Here is a 17,051-nt window from a genome sequence, read left to right on the forward strand (position 1 = left end):
CCAAAATCAACACATTTAAACCGATAGCTAAACAATACACACAAGTAAACTATGCCTTTTATTGGACAGCTTGATTTTAGTGAAAACTAACTTAAATATTAAATTAAGCTTTTGAATATGTATCCTAACGCACGAATTTACGGTTTATTTTAGAATAACATCCCTAAGTATATGAGACGTTTTGTTTCTTTTTGCTCCAATACGAAAAATTCGGCTTTTCTACAACAGAGGTTGTCAATTTTCAATAGATATAACTTTGAACATAAACTCATAGAAATAAGGTTGAAATTTGTGTTAAACGTGATAATAAGAATGGTCGGCTGTGTCATTCATTGTTATTTCGATTACTATGGTTACACTCGTAATACTTGTAAATATTCTTTAATTTTAAGGAAAAACGGCATTATTTCTAAAAAAAAAATATTTACCGATGAAATGTTATTCCTTTATTAGTATAATTACAACTTGTGGAAGTATTTCCGCAATGGGAAATGCTGAAACACCCCATGTTTACACACGCATGTCTCTAGAGCAACTGAACAGCGACGAACGCACTTGTGGTATGGTAACCATCTGAGCGGCGACAATGTCACGCGCCCTTACGACTTCTAGTGTCTTGTTATTTAGATTTCTATGGGTAGTACACACCTCGAGAATTTTATTCGCATATATAATGTACAATATTAACAGGCCGACTAGTTCATTCCATTCTTATAAATCTTAATTTCTTACGTTTTGTGAATTTTGCGTTCTTTTGACGTGAATATTTTCTTTAAACTTTTGTTGTTATCTACTTTTAATGTAAAAATGGTGGCCTTAAATATGTGACCCACTTTTATCGGGACAAGGCCGTTGGCTTGTTTTGTATAACCTACTTGGAAGAAGTCGCATACGTTAGTTGAAATATTATGTTATCAATTTAACCCCACAAAGCGATAATTTCCAAATTTTGAGCCAACTCGAGCGCACATTTAAAGAGATCGACATCGTCAGCAATAATAGAATAGTGATCGATTTCAATTTTTTTTAAAGATGCGGATTTCGTAATTTGTAAAACGAGCAATTCGAAGTGCAGTGCAGTGTGTTAAGCGTAAGCGAACGCATAAAATTCAGTGTCGGGTCGGATGGTACGATGCGCGGTTGGTGGCGTTCGCGTCGGAGACGCTAGCGTGAACGGTACAGGGCAGCGGAAAGGGTGTCGGGCCGCGAGCGCGAGGACTGGTGCCCGCACGAGGCGAGGCGTCATGCGCTGACGTGCACAAGGCGCTGCGCATGCTGTGGCGCAGCGCGATGCCCCCCCGGGCCTGAGATGGAGGAGGGAGGGTACTGGCGGCCGTCCTGCTCGACGCTGTCGCTCGCGGAGCACCATGGCAGCTCGACGCACCTGTGCGCCCGCCACGCGCCGCGCATGCCGCACCGCCACCTGCCGCACGGCCCGCACGCGCACCACGCGCACCACGCGCACGCGCACGCGCACCACCTGCAGCACGCGCAGCCGCTCTCCTGCCCGGTGCACAGCCCCTTCCGACAGCCCACGCCGGAGTACTGCGCTGCTCATGCACAGGTTTGTTCCACTATGTATACGTCGCCGCCTTTCTCTCTTGTTTTTCAGTAATATTCAGCTCAGTTCTTATAGTTATGGAAGCCTTATACCTGTTATATTTGCTGCAGTCTTATTTCCGTGAATGTTCGCACACAGATTGAACCGTAACTACCTCTATAGGTAGAGTTATTTCAATTTGTGGTCGCACATTAGTAAACCACTTTTCGCTTAGCGAACTATAGCGGTCGCGGTTACAGTAGGCTGCGTGGAATGTGTGGACTGTGGAGTAAATAATGATTCACTGAATTTAAATCTACTTACGGAATAAATCCTTTAGGACGATTCATTTAGCCTACAATCTATTATCTATTTTCACACTCGAAATAACACTAAACACCGTGTGAATACGACGGAGTAAATAAAAGAGAAAACTGAAAGACGCAATTAGTGACTAACCTCTACAGACTTAAAATATATGTTATTTAGCTGTTAGATATGTTAGGCAAAATGTCTTTAATTATGTAATATAATATCTTACTTATTTGAACGTTTCAACTAGAGTTTGCTGTTTGAGTAAACTTCTTAAAACATGTTTTACAAAGTATTCAGCGACAGGTATCAAATATACGACAACTTGATAACTCGGAAAGGACAAAAAATAAATTGAACGATTATTCATATTTGAATGAGTCGTTTCCGCTTTATGGAGGTTGAAGCGAGTCATAAAATACATTTAATGTGTGTTATAATCTTGGATATAATTCTAAGATGGAATGGAGTGGTAAGATTAAAAACCACTTAATACTAAGAACTGATAACTTCCAATAAATTATTTCTATTTAATACCGTTACAATCCAGTGTTCTTAAAAATAAAGAAATGTAGAAACCCATTGATATTGGTCGCGATAATAGTTCATTAAAAATTCAAAAACAAAGTATGCATTCAAATCGGATTGGTGCTGTGATATCTATTACAATTAATTCTATTTGACTATAACACGATTAGAATGTTTAATGTCTATTCGATAATCGTTTATTTAAGTGCTTCTGTTTGTTTCAATCTGCTTAGAACAATTTTATTTAAAATCTGTACTGAAATAAATTTATAAGAATACAAAAATTCACGTTATTAATCACTTAAATTCACTCCGCGTCACCTGTAATCTCAGTAATATAAAAATGCGTGCAATTTACCACATTTTTACCCCTGCCAAGAATTATTAGCAACTTCCAATAGTATCGTGACAACATTGTCACGCGCCGCAGCTGGTCTTGATTGATGCGATCTACTTCATAATGTATACGTAATGCGAGGGGATGATGTATTTATGTAAGCATTATGTTCGAATTAGATTTATAGTATCATTTATTTTTTGGGGGAGTGATATTTAAATTAAGACGTGTGATTGTTATTCTTTTTTGGAGGTTTCAGATAAAACTCAATGAATGCATTATTCAATTAGTCTACTATAATAATGTTAAATTAGTCGATACAACGTTTCAAAAACGATTACAAAAAAACTCATAATGTATACTTGCAAATCAGATGAAAATTGTGTTGTTGCAGGTTTTAGGATAAAATTATAATAACAATACTACAAAAAACTATTGAGCAGAGATTATATCATCAAATTTTTTTATCTTCGGTACATTATTTAAACACACACACACACACACACACACACGCGCGCGCTCACACATATACACACACAAACATTTAAGCGCTTTCCACTTACCTTTATTTGTTATTTTTAAAATTTTCTTTTGTATAACGTAGGTAACTATACTGTTTCGAAATTAATGGGAGAAGCCACTGGCTCCTGAGACACAGTATTTAACTAATTCAGGAGCCTATGGATTCATATATATAAGCTGTACCTATTTTTTTATGTCAATAAAGTTATATATTATTAAGTTTTTTATTATTATTATATTAAATTCACAGAACTAATCATTTTTGGTACGATATATTACTCCCTCGCACACAATAAAAAATCAAAACGTACCTACGCATACGTATCATACAGTGAAGGTATGAAGTAATCCTACAAAGTATAGTTAAGGTAAATCATAATATGTTACTTATGAGTTTCCAACTCATACAACTTACTTTTTTCCGTTATAACTTATGAGTAGCGAGTGTTTTTATCTGTATAAAGTATGCACCTCATACTTATCGCTTTTTTATGAAAATTTATCACGTGTAGTCTTAGAAACGGGAAAATGAGGTTTTTAAATTACAGCTGTAGATGCTGTTTCATGAATAATTGCGCAGATTTATTGTTCATGAATCGATATTTTTAGTAATAATTTTGTTATTATTACTCTCACATAAAAGCTAGGTAATGTACTGACATTCTTCTGTGTACTGACACAGAAGTTATTGAAAAATCGACATTTCTTGTCTTGTTTTTATAATGCAGAACTAATTGAATATTGACCGAGCACAATAAATGGAACACATTTCATATTAAAATATTTTAATCAAGCAAATGTAGTTTTCCAATGAAAATTGTTTTAAAGGGACTTCAATGTAACACGTATAAACGTGTTAATAAAAAATAAACAGCAAAATTCCGCTCTGTTGCATCAATTTTATTTGCATCAGTAGCAATTATGCGAATAGAGAAAATATGTGTTGTTTTATTTGTTTGCATTTGCTTATATTAGATTTTTAATATTCTGTTCTCTCTGGAAATAATTGGATTAACACATATGAAAGATTATGAACGTTTTAACGTCTATTTGAAAAATATATTAACACTTTTATGTTCACCGTCAAATTCTGTTTGATATGTTTATTTCAAATGTAATATAACCTAAGCTGGATTGTTCTAGAATTCGAGATATATTCACGTTAATACTCAACGCAATTAATAAGGTTTAAGTATAATATTCTCGTAATGACTTCAGTCTCACGGCTCTTTAACTTTCGCTATATCATTTACATTTAATGTTCTCATTGTTTAATATTGCGCTTAGCTCGTGAGTTTTATAAATTAAGGGGTTTAACCCTAGAAAGATAGTCTGCTTCAAAATGACTCCTGCGTTTTCGAAATATAGCTTTATCTTTTTAAATGTCGCGAATCCATAACTGTGCTTATAGGACATTGCATAAGTCACTAAGAGCTACCCTATGGTATACGTCTCAATAAAGTTAGAGTAACCAATTTTGAAATATAACGACTACGTGAGTCAAAATTACGCATGATTATCTTTACCGTGACTTTTAAGATTTTGACTTCTATGGTAGTTTGAATATTTTTTAGCTTATTTTTACTGTATATTGTGACTTAAGTTAAAAATTTATTTTTATACATATTGAAGCAAATATAGAAAACAATTGGGGATAGAAAATTGGAAGAATATTGTTTACTAGCCGCTCTTATGCAAAGCGATGAGGGTCCCTGTGAAGAAACCGATAGGGAAGTAGGAGGACCACGAAATTGAAAATGACGAGCAAAGTGACACAGAAGAAGCTTTTCCCGATGAGGTACAAAGCAAAGATGATATATTACATTCAAGCAAAAGGCGAAGTAGATGCATTAGACCGAATGTGTTCCCTGATGTTCAATAGTAGTAAGACAATGAGATGGCCAATGGCTTTATTTTATGGAATCAATAAAATTGCTTGGATATTGCATATTAAATTTATAGCCACAATGTTAACATCAAAGCACAAAAACATCCGAGTCAAAAAAACATGAAATATAGAAGCATGGAACCGTCTTCTTTGTTTATGCGTGGGTGTTTAGAATCACCAGCTTTGATAAGATATTTGCGTGATAATATCTCCAAGTTGTTGCCAAATGAAGTATCTGGTACATCGTAAGAAAGTACTGAGGAGGCCTTCCGTAAAAAAAAAACGTATTTACCATACGATTTGTCCTTCTGAAATATGACGAAAGGCAAATTCCTCCTGCAAAAAATGTAACATCGTTATATTATGTCGTGAGCATACGTTGATATGTGCTAAACTTGTTTCTCACTATTTTTTATATAAGTATATGTACAACATATATATAAGATATAAAAAAGTCTGATAATTGTAGCCAAAAATAAGTTTTTATTAGAAATAATACGTGTTACAAGAATTGTAGATTTAAAGCAGACGTTTAATGTTTTCGTTTTTTTATATGTATAAAAATAATTTAAAATAAATTATTTGTAATATTAATTATTCTAACATAACTGTAAATATATAATAACTTACAATTGATAGAAAAAAAACAATATACCGCGACTTAGAGCTAACTAAAAAACATGCGTAAATTTGACGCATGACTATCTTTCCCGTATTACTCAATATGATTATCTTTCTAGGGTTAACAACTCCTGTAGTTATAACCGGGCTAAAATAAACTCGTTGCATCTTTTACTAACATTCTTAGCTATTCGGGTAAGCTTAGTTGTCTGGTTTGAATATGAAACAACCTGTTTAAATAGTCTACATATTCTCTAATCTTAATTTAGTACATGTAAACTGTTACCATAATTGAAAGAGATTGTAGGTATGATAAATCGATTGCTCACGTAAAGAGATGAACGAAGATTGTAATAAATTGAATAGATTGGTTGGTTGCGGAGGACGGGAAATTTTCATAACGTCAGCTAGAAACAATGAAAATTGAATAGGTAATTGCCAAAGTTAGGTCGCTGTTAGTGAATGTGGGGGAGGACAGTTACTAACGGTCACACGTGAAGGTACAACTTTGTGGAACTGGGCCAATATTTAATAATGTTAGAGGATATTTTATGATATTCAAAGTACGGCTTTTGTATAGATGATTAAAAATAATGCTTACTTCAGTTAAAATACATTTTTTATTAATAGAAAAGTCTCTGAAGATCACAAGGCCTCTACTTAATTATGCTTCAAGTAGATAAACACTAGCGATATAAATAAGTAGTTATGTTTAACAAATAGCACGTTTTCTCGTAGCAATTAGTCGTGTCTGAAGGCGTCAGTTCTCTGCCGCTTGTTGGCCGGGAGATTTAAAGCCTGGTAATTTCATTCTCCGTTTATTGCAGGAATTTTAACGGAGTCTTGACGCCTAGGCGCGACCTACATTGTGTAGACACATTTAATATACAATGTTGTCACATTGTTGGACTAAACACGACTTTCTCTTGAACTAATATGCCTACGTAACAAATTATTTTCTTCATATCGCGCTCAACGGATTCAATCTTATTAAATCTTTGTATATTTCTTGGAAGTTTTATTTGAATATTTTCGGTGTTTGCAGACAAGAAGAACTCAAACAGTCTTTAGGTATAGGTAGGCATCTATCCCCAAAAAAGGTGTTCTACAAAAATTGTTATCACACTTTATTTATAAATGATAGGATAAAAAATATACACAACAATTCAAAACAGATAATTCACCTAACTATATTCATGCAAAGTGTTCGTATAAGATTCATATTTTTTAAATTATGAGGATATTTCAAAAAGTGGGGCATCTATCCCGGTTTTACCCTAATCATTATTATTATCTACTTATTGCACGCCTCATAAGCGAAGCGTTGAGGTGGGTACTACTGTCACTTCGCGCAAAACATCTGATTTTTCAAACTTAAAATGTCTTTATACATTGCACTTGTAAGATAATACATACACACACATATTAAGAAAAAACACTATTTTTAACATTCATGATATTTTTGATGTCATTTTTGTTATTTAAACTAGTTAAAAAACAGTTTAAAAAAGTTCTGTCTTGGACGTCCGTGTGTCTGTATGTGCGGAGGATTTTCTTGTTAACACGATAGCGACCGAAGTACTTTACTAATCGAGTCTTTTTTTTTCTCTTACGCTTGAGTATGCTCAGGAATAGAACCCTTTCATTTTTCAGGGTCTGATTCGATGTGGTTTAATTGTTATTAAATAAACAAAAAAAATATCGACTTTTTTTTATATTTATAGTGTGCTCAAAATTCACCATTATAAACTCGATTCTTTATACTATAAGCCAAGGTTTAAAAAAATAAGTTGGTAGTCAGTCCCTTAAACCTGCGCAGTTTCACATCTAGGTGGGGCCACAAGAAAAATAGCTCAATTATTACGGTACCGCTTTCTTTACTTTTCCAACTATTTTGAGACAGTACAAGAGCATAGGCACATGAGAACAAGTGTATCTACATACTTATATTATATACACCTTTATAAATAATCAATTTTATTGTAAAGGATGAGATTATGAGGCGTGCACTTTTGGATTTTCCAAATTATTAGTATTTTACTTTAATTTAGTGCGAGTAGCGACGAAAGAAAAAACTCAATATAAATCGAGTGAAATGATCGTTATAAACTTTATGCCGAGAATAGGTACCTATGTTAATTAATAAAAACCTATTCTTGTTTAAAATTTTAATTTAGAATAATAATAAAATTTCTTCACAATATGAATACAGCAAATAACGAATTAATTCTGATTATTGGGAACAGTTAACATTTTACAATCACAAGTTTAATTAAAAAACACTGTTTCTTATCTTGCAATTGATTACAAGAACAGGTAGGTGATATCATTCGGCGCGGATTAGTCGATAGACACGAATTTAATTTTCTTAAACTGTTTACAGGTACTTAAATTAACATAAGTACTTTAGTGGAGGTACCATCTGCCATTCTGTGTCACTCTATCCTACTAAATTTTGACTAGAAAACTGCTTGCCTCACAACGAATATGCTCATAAAAAATATAATTTAAAATCCATATTTTTACAGACAGAAATAACAGCGTCGGTTATCAGAAATTCATAAAGAGGGATAATAAAACGGCCACACCAATATAACATTGATTGTTTCTGATTGCAACGCTGTTTGATTGCGGTTCGTGCAATTATATGAGATGCGCCGTGCTCAGTAGATATTGGATCTGAAAATGTCGGTTGCCTCCAACTGCGCTGTTTGTACAATAATTCTCCTCTCGGCTGTTGCAATAACATTTTCCTACCATGATTACGTGAAACATGGCAGTGAGTATTTTTGGACTTAAATAGAAACGCTCTCATAAAAATATTTATGAACAAAAAGAGAAAGGGTTGTTGCACACAATCTCGTCGACGAAAGAAATAACGTAAATGTAAATTACGTTTTTCATTATTCACCATTGTTAAAACGTTATTTTAATAAGAATGAAAAATCAGAGCGTCTCGTGAAATCTCATTCATGAAACGAGTTTCAAGTCAGAATTTATAAGAAAATCTCGGAATTCCCGTTGTAATCAAGAGGCTAAATTAGCTTCAGCGAATAAATCAATTTTCAAAGGAACTCTTCAGGAATTATAATAATTTATGCCTACTTTATCTTTGAAACTTTTATTTTTTGTACGAGTATAACCGTAATAGACGTATAGATAAAGGAGAATCCTTTCATCCCTGTAGACACTTAGAAGCATTGGAAGTAGTGAACTATTAGTTTTGGTCTAGAAATATATAAAAGGCTAAAGAGTGAGTAAGGTCTGGATCAGGGAAACAAATGTGTCGACCTCGAGCCTGCTCTCGAGCCTCGGGGATACGTGACTTTGTTTTATGTGGGCTTGGATTATCCACACGTACTTTCCAAATAATGTTCAGTTTACTTTCACGGGAAACATTGACAGTTAATAAGGTTATATTTTATGAAGGATTTTATCTTTATCTTGCGTAAAATAATAAAACAAAAATTCGACACGCAGTAGTATTTTTTGTGATAAGTATTTTCATGATAAGTATAATTTTATATCCCAATAAAATTACTACGAACATCTCTTGATATCAGATAGTGACAGCGGCCTTAAATATGTTTAAAAGGGCTTACAGTTAGCCTGTATTAAATTATAGTTCCAACAAAAGAGTTCCTTTTTATTCTCTAGAATTTTCGGGCAATTCTTTGATATTTATTCACATGTTAAAGAACTGCGTACAGGAACTCAGACTGAATTGAATCCGTAAAATAAAATACAGAAAAATTACATTTTCAATTTCAAATGAAAATTAGCCTCCAAACAATGTGAACTAGTTTTCTTTATTCAAAGAGTTTTCATTCTAGGATACGACGACGGACCGTTTCCATCGAGTTTAAAGAATATGCCCTATTACTGCTACCAAGTGCCGTCCAAAGGCCCTTGTGAAGGAATGTTCTTCGTGTGGTTCTTTGACGTAGTTAGAAGGAAATGTATGCCCATGATATATTCTGGATGTGGGGGCAACGAAAACAGATTCACGACGCAAGCATCGTGCTACATACACTGTGAAAAAAGTCGAAGAATTTAAATGTACAGAACAATATATTTTGCTGATCACCATACCTCGTTTCAGTTAAATAATTGCCTTTAGGCTGTTGGAAATATAACTCGACATGAATGTTGATCTACGATTCCATTTATTTTACACAATATATTTGATATACAGGGTTACAGGGAAAGTCGATGTAGATCCGTTAAGGGCATGTAGTACACATCATTTCTGAATGATTTCACTATGTAACCCCCCATCCTAAACTTAACCGTTTTCGAGATATTCGAGTTTTAATTTTTTTTATGAAAATGCCCAATTTTTCGGCTATTCAATTGAATATTTTGAATATTTTTGACTCTTATGATTATTTTTTTTGTTTTTTTACATGAAGAATGAGATGCTTAATTACCTCAATGACTAAAATTGCACGTAAGTTAACTAAATAGGTCATTGTAGACGATCGAAACTTAAGAAAATAAGTACAAATTATAAAAAAATATTTTTCTTTTCTGGATATCTCAAAAAATTATTATGGCACTTGCTCTGCAGATGTGCTTAAAAACATCTACATTTTATCAGCTATCCAACGAGGTATAACACTCTAGGGTATTTATTAACCTCAAAGGTGAAACTTAGTTTCTAAGGCTACATGGCAGTCAGAATAAATAGTCCTTATTTAATCTAATTAATTTGACTTAAGTTCAGCATCATCATTTCAGCCTACTGGCTTCCACTATTGAACATAGGCCTCCCTCGGCTAGGTACAACCTTCATGCATCCATCGATATCCCGCTATCCTGACCTAGGAGATCTTTCAGTTTTATAGCATTTTTTTTGTTCACATCGTCGATCGTACAAATAATGACCGTAAGTACGCCAAATATTACTTGAGCGTAAGTAGTCACTTACGTCCAGTAACTAGTCAGTTACTGGCTATTGTTTGGAAAATAACGTAATCGGTGCGTTGTTAACGCTAGGTGGCATACAAAGTCACTCACGCTCAACTCATAGTTGGCATACAGATCGTCGGTGATTGTAGTAAGCAAAATGAAACAATAAATCAGTTCAAAATAACATTTAATCACCTAATGTTTTTGAATAAAATTTTATAGTTCATGTTCTACGTGTCCACCTCTATTTCGCACACATTTTCTCATTCTTTCACGTAGTCCACTTTTCACTACACCATGTGGTTAATGTTCTTCTTATGTCGTTAGCAGCATTAATTATCCTTTCTTTGAGAACTTCCACTGACGATATGGGGTTGGGCTCACTGTAAACGAGGCTCTTCATGTGCCCCCATACATAAAAATCAATGGGGGTCAGGTCGGGACATCTGGGTGGTCAGGGTAAAGGCCCACCTCGTCCAATCCATTTGTTAGGATAGTTAGTGTCCAACCATTCCCTAACGCTTCTTCTGAAATGAGCAGGGCAGCCATCATGTTGAAACCACATGTCCCGCAGTAATGGGAGATCATTAGTAGGTCACCTAAGTTACACACATAAGTCGTGTGGGAATCCGAAAGCACAATAATTCGCATCTACCATGGACGAATCGCATGAGTAGACTAAAATGGATGGCAAGCAAACAAACGACCAAATACAAAACAATGGGTATGTTGTATCCCCAAACTTGTTTTTGCACATTATTTTTCTCACTCTCATCTGCATAAATCGAAAGTTGTCTCGCTCACATGCACCGGAATAACTTGAAGGACAATATCCGAGGGACCCGTTAGATCTACTACCTGAACCTTTTCAACTATGTTTTTTTCTATGAGTTTAAATACAACCCTAGGTTGTTATACCTCGTTGGATAGCTGATAAAATGTAGATGTTTTTAAGCATATCTGCAGAGCAAGTACCATAATAATTTTTTGAGATATCCAGAAAAGAAAAATATTTTTTTTATAATTTGTACTTATTTTCTTAAGTTTCGATCGTCTACAATGACCTATTTAGTTAACTTACGTGCAATTTTAGTCATTGAGGTAATTAAGCATCTCATTCTTCATGTAAAAAACAAAAAAAATAATCATAAGAGTCAAAAATATTCAAAATATTCAATTGAATAGCCGAAAAATTGGGCATTTTCATAAAAAAAATTAAAACTCGAATATCTCGAAAACGGTTAAGTTTAGGATGGGGGGTTACATAGTGAAATCATTCAGAAATGATGTGTACTACATGCCCTTAACGGATCTACATCGACTTTCCCTGTAACCCTGTATATCTGAATATAAAATACCAATGTTTGGTCTTGGTTTCGTATAGTGATACAACTAAATATTCAAGCGAAAACTGCGTCGAAGTTTGGTTAGGTCATGTTTTGTCCATTTCAAAAGTTTTTTTTGCTGCCGTTAATTGGTAGAACCTGTTTTGTTGAATGTGTTATTAGTGTAATTATAAATCTACGATATAAACAATTTGTATTTCAATATGACGTCATTGCATTCAGGTATTTATTTGCTGACGTGCACCCCTTGTTAATTCTCGGATTGCGACTAGTGCAATTTGTGTTGGATAAGACAGCTTATTAAACTGTCCTTTGGGTTACATGAGACATGTTCCGTCTTAACTGAACGGACTCATGCTGAGCTTTTGTTTCGTAAACCATTCTAATTAATGGATACAAGATGGATATAGTTATATATCTATGCAGATATAACGCTAAAACTTATCATTATGTTGTTTATTTTTTCCTTGAGTAAACAGATTAAATACGTGAAAGACGAATACTGATAAAATTAATTATTACTTAACACTGTCAAGTTCTTTATACAAGTTTTTGATGGATGTTTAAAAAATTATATTGCTTAAAGATTCCTGATTTTGAATAAATCAAGGTACATTTATTATTTAAACATTGTATATCTTCTATCTACTGATAAGATACATTTACAAGGCCCTTTTAACATATTGAAGCTCCAAGGACGCCTATACAAATAAATCAAAATTCTATAGTGTTACCCTTGTTAGATTTATTAAGCTAGCGATGTGTTCCGCGCACGGTGCGATAACAGACTACAATGAAATTAGTATTCATGAATGAAGATCGGGTTGTGTAACTAGCGTAAAATCAAAGAGCATACAGTATTATTACATACTAGCTTCCGCCCGCGACTCCGTCCGCGCGGATGTCGGTCTTCGCGTGGATGGTTTATTTCTCCATTTTGAGACCTCTGACAATAACATCTTATAAATATCTATTGGACCCAATTCCCAAATACGGTTAGGCCTATAATAATACGCAACGTGTGTTCGCGGTTCTACGGAACAACGTCTATGGATAAAACTGAAAAATTAAGATTAATTTTTTTCTACGTATTTTTCTAGGATAAAAAGGTATAATTATACCAAGTTTCATCGAAATCGAACCGCTAGTTTTCACGTGATGCCTTCACACACAGACAGACAGACAGACAAAAATTTTTTTAATCACATATTTGGGTTTGGTATCGATCCAGTAACACCCCCTGGTATTTATTTTTTCAATATTTTCAATGTACAGAATTGACCCTTCTACAGATTTATTATATATGTATAGATTGCTCCAATAGAAGAAGCGACACTTCATTTATTCAGCTCCTGTTTCTACAGCTGTGCAGAAATATACGTAGAAATAACATAAAATTTTATTCTAATTATTTTTGTTAATTTTCCTTAAGTAAAAATAAAGGAAATTATTACTTATCGTTCGAAATTACTAGAATCGGAAAAGGTAAATATTATCTTTGCCCCCGTCTTATCTCCTAAATTAATTTAAGATCCGAAATATGGAACAAAGACAAAATTAAAGCACACGAATTAGAAGCGGAGGCTCGCACCATTTCTCTAATTTGTTTACGCGCAAGGGAATTGTATGTGGGTTTCTTATTCCGCCTTTTAAACAAGCTTCGTTATCGCGTTGAACACTCGCGAATGCCACAAATTCATTGCAGACGAGGGTATTCTTTTTCACACAGAGAACGCCTCAATTGGCTCGAAAAAATATTTTACACTTGACAGCGCTGCTGGAGATTACTTTCATAATAATTGTACTAGAATATTTACGCTGCAATATAAATGGCGTTGAGAATGAACGATTTAACTCAAGTTAAACGCTTAAGATTTTTTTTTTATTATGAATACTTAACTGAGCTGAACGCGTATACGTAAATTTATGAGTCTATCTCAAATGTTTGTATGTTATTCTACTTCATATCCTTTCATCAATTTCTTTTTACGTCTCGGAATAAATACGTTGGTTTGTGTTGCAAATGTTTGAAGAAAGAGAATATTCTCAAAAATATTAAACGAACGACGTAAGAACGTTATTAATAAATAAACGAACAAATTATATAAGTACGGTGAATCTTCGAATGAAATTTACTTAAGGATGGCCGACATTAATTCGGTTAATTGACAATTTTCCGCTTAAAACAAATGAATTATTAATGCGTATTTGAAAATAGGATTTCATTATCTGTAAACGAATTATTGGAATGCGTATTATTGCTAAATTGTGATCATCATGACAAGAAGTGAAGAAATTACTACTTATATTAAAGTCGTGATTTTATTAGGACTAACAAGTAACTACTTCAAATAAAAGCCATTACCGAGGCTTCACTGTTGTACCTAATTAGAAACTAATCTCCGATTTAACCCCTAACGGGTTACGATGTCCATAGAAGTATATAACTTTTCGTACAGATTAACATCTAAAATCATTAGGGAATAAATTGTATAAACGGTATGCTCAAATAAAATCTGGCCTTTCATGTCCAACGATCTGGTAATAAATCTGAATAAGATAAACTCAGCACGCGTGACCCGAACTCTAACAGGCGAACACAAAAGTGGGATTGACACGCACATAACCGTATGTGGTTGGAGCCATTGAAGCTTCCTACAGCGATACCATTGCTAATGAATCCACGCGCCCAAGGACCGCTGACCCACTTTTGGTCTCATTAACGTGTGGCCACGGAGCGGTCACAAGTACAACGCAATCATTTACTTTGCAAGACTGCGCGTTTGAAAGAATTCGTGTGAGATCGGATGCTTTTAAATTGGGTGCTAGTTTTTGTAGATGAGCATTTTCTGTTGATTCTTCGTTCTGGAAAACATTTCACACTGTTACATTATGTATGTTTCAACTTACACCTATCTATCTTAGTCTTTAAAATAATATTATTTTTAGTCTTATTTTAAAGTGTAGATAGTGTACATCAAAAAAATTACATAATTTTAATATTAAACAGTTAAACCTGTAATCGTGGTAACGCAATAATCAATGAAAATCATTTGTTCGATGATGTGTGTGAATGGAATGCATTCAATCATAACAATGGTTTCAAATTATGTAGAAAATTGAATTTCCAATACTCACCATAGCGATGAATATTTTTGTTTTCCTGGTTTTTCAGATTACAATATTTTGTAGCTGGTATTGGTATTTTACAAGTAATTTAACCGTTATTTATGGAAATAAATCACTCTCTCGCGTACCTATTTCCGTTGATATGTTCTGGCGCGCCTTCATTATTTCCAGTATAACTAAAATGTATAAATGTTATTCTTAAATGTTCCTTTTATGTAATATTATAAAAAATGTGTTCCTTTACTCGCATTAGGACGGAATGGAGCAAGATGGAGCTTTATATGAACTTAGAGCATTTCCAAAGCCCTTCGCTCACGCGAGAGTACTTTTAATTAACAGTATTGAAGAAAGTTTTTTCTCATAGCTCCATTCACTATCATGTTGCAACTATAATGAGGCAGAAAGTATAAGAATATTTAGTTTTCCTAGGGGAAAACAAAAGGCTTGTTTGCCTTTTTCTTCTCTTGAGGAATTTCACAAGATGCACAAATGCATTAAGTAACTAGAAAAGGAAATAAGGTATATATTTTCATTTCGTTTTGCCTTTAATATTATTTTATTGTGAATAAAGATGATAAACAAGCAAAGCAAAAATTTTGCTCTTGAATTTACAGATAAATTCTATGTAGATTTATAGGCAGAGATAAATTTATAGTTGCAGTTTGATTTCAAAGCAGTAACCGTGCAGCTGCAGTCCATCCATAATATGCTAATTATGCTCATCAGAATGCCATGCAAGCGTTATCTTTGTGAGTTTAGGAACGATAGAATTGCTAACTGGAATCTGGACCTCGCTGTCTGTCAAGTGCTGTTCCACGTACTTTGAAGAGCCGGAACAAGGCAACTCTTTTAGTATTTACCTGTAAGACCTGTTTAGAAGAGTTACGTTTGTTATTATCTCTTGAAAATAAAATAAAGTGTACAGATTATTATTGGATATGATTTGTATTTTTTTTTCTTGTTCGCTTACCACGCTCGAGATCCTATTTAAATAAGTTTTAGATATTAGATATATTAAAAAATACAATATAATTACTGTGTACAATAACCGTGAATGTAGTCATAACATGTAACATCGTTATTCAATGTCCTAAGATTCTTGTCACACATAAGGAAAATTTATAATGCGACTTGTTTAATTACACGATGTTTCGACGTGGCAATTAGTCTTACAGCGGCGGGCCATAACCGCTAAGCGAGTAAGAAATGCCGAAGTAAGCGGCACATGTGAATGAGCATTAAAATTAATAGCCATACTTAAGATGTGCCCAAAGATACATAGATAAGGTACACACTCAAAGGGCCCATTGACATGACTCACACAAGTGTTTAACTCTCGAATAGCTAGCCTTGGTTAGCCTGGATAATTAATTCAGGCTCGGGACGGAATGAGCTCGTTATCATGCAAAATCGGCTTATATTACCTGTAATGGGTCTCTACAAATAATAAATCGCCTTTGCATCCACAGGATAACCCCTTTTTAAACACCTTTGTTCAGACTTTTATAAAATGAAGCTAAAATTCCTTGGAAATCCATTTTAATTTTTAATCCGAGAACAGGTATTGTGTAAGATTTTAAACACATTTTACTTCTACGTACCTATGCAAAATGTTTAGATAATTTCGTGCTATTCATGTCACTGCGTGGGATGTTAATTTGGATGAGCGTACAAAGGAAAATAAGGCACGGAAAAGTAGACGAATGTAAGACGGTATTAAAAAAAATCCTCATTTATTCTCCCTGAATATATGAGATTTAACATACACAAAATCAAATTAATCAAAGCGTACGTACGTATAACCTCAATTGAGAGGAAGGTTAGCGCCAATTAATTCAAATATAATGTTTTATTTCAGTATGAGAGAACTAAAGGCACTCGCAATTAATTTAATAGAGGTCATAATTAACATACCGT

General features: G+C 34.0%; 2 protein-coding genes across 9 annotated transcripts in view; both read left to right on the top strand.

Moving 5' to 3' along the window:
* The window catches only part of LOC123695228 (peripheral plasma membrane protein CASK), a 152,778-nt gene that overhangs the window by 43,697 nt on the left and 92,030 nt on the right, over positions 1-17,051 (top strand). The window lies entirely within an intron of this gene.
* Positions 700-9,837, top strand: LOC123695230 (kunitz serine protease inhibitor Pr-mulgin 2-like). Of its 3 annotated transcripts, none has more exons than XM_045641013.1 (2): positions 700-1,564; positions 9,582-9,732. In XM_045641013.1, exons 1-2 carry the CDS (start codon positions 1,310-1,312, stop codon positions 9,612-9,614), a joined length of 288 nt encoding a protein of 95 aa, XP_045496969.1. In that variant the 5' UTR covers positions 700-1,309; the 3' UTR covers positions 9,615-9,732. The 3 variants fall into 3 exon arrangements, with proteins under 3 accessions (XP_045496969.1, XP_045496968.1, XP_045496967.1); XM_045641012.1 differs by lacking the exon at positions 9,582-9,732 and adding an exon at positions 8,277-8,423; XM_045641011.1 differs by lacking the exon at positions 700-1,564 and adding an exon at positions 8,320-8,527 and having other exon boundaries at positions 9,582-9,837.

This window comes from Colias croceus, chromosome 10 (assembly GCF_905220415.1).
Source record: "Colias croceus chromosome 10, ilColCroc2.1".
Lineage (NCBI taxonomy): Eukaryota > Metazoa > Arthropoda > Insecta > Lepidoptera > Pieridae > Colias > Colias croceus.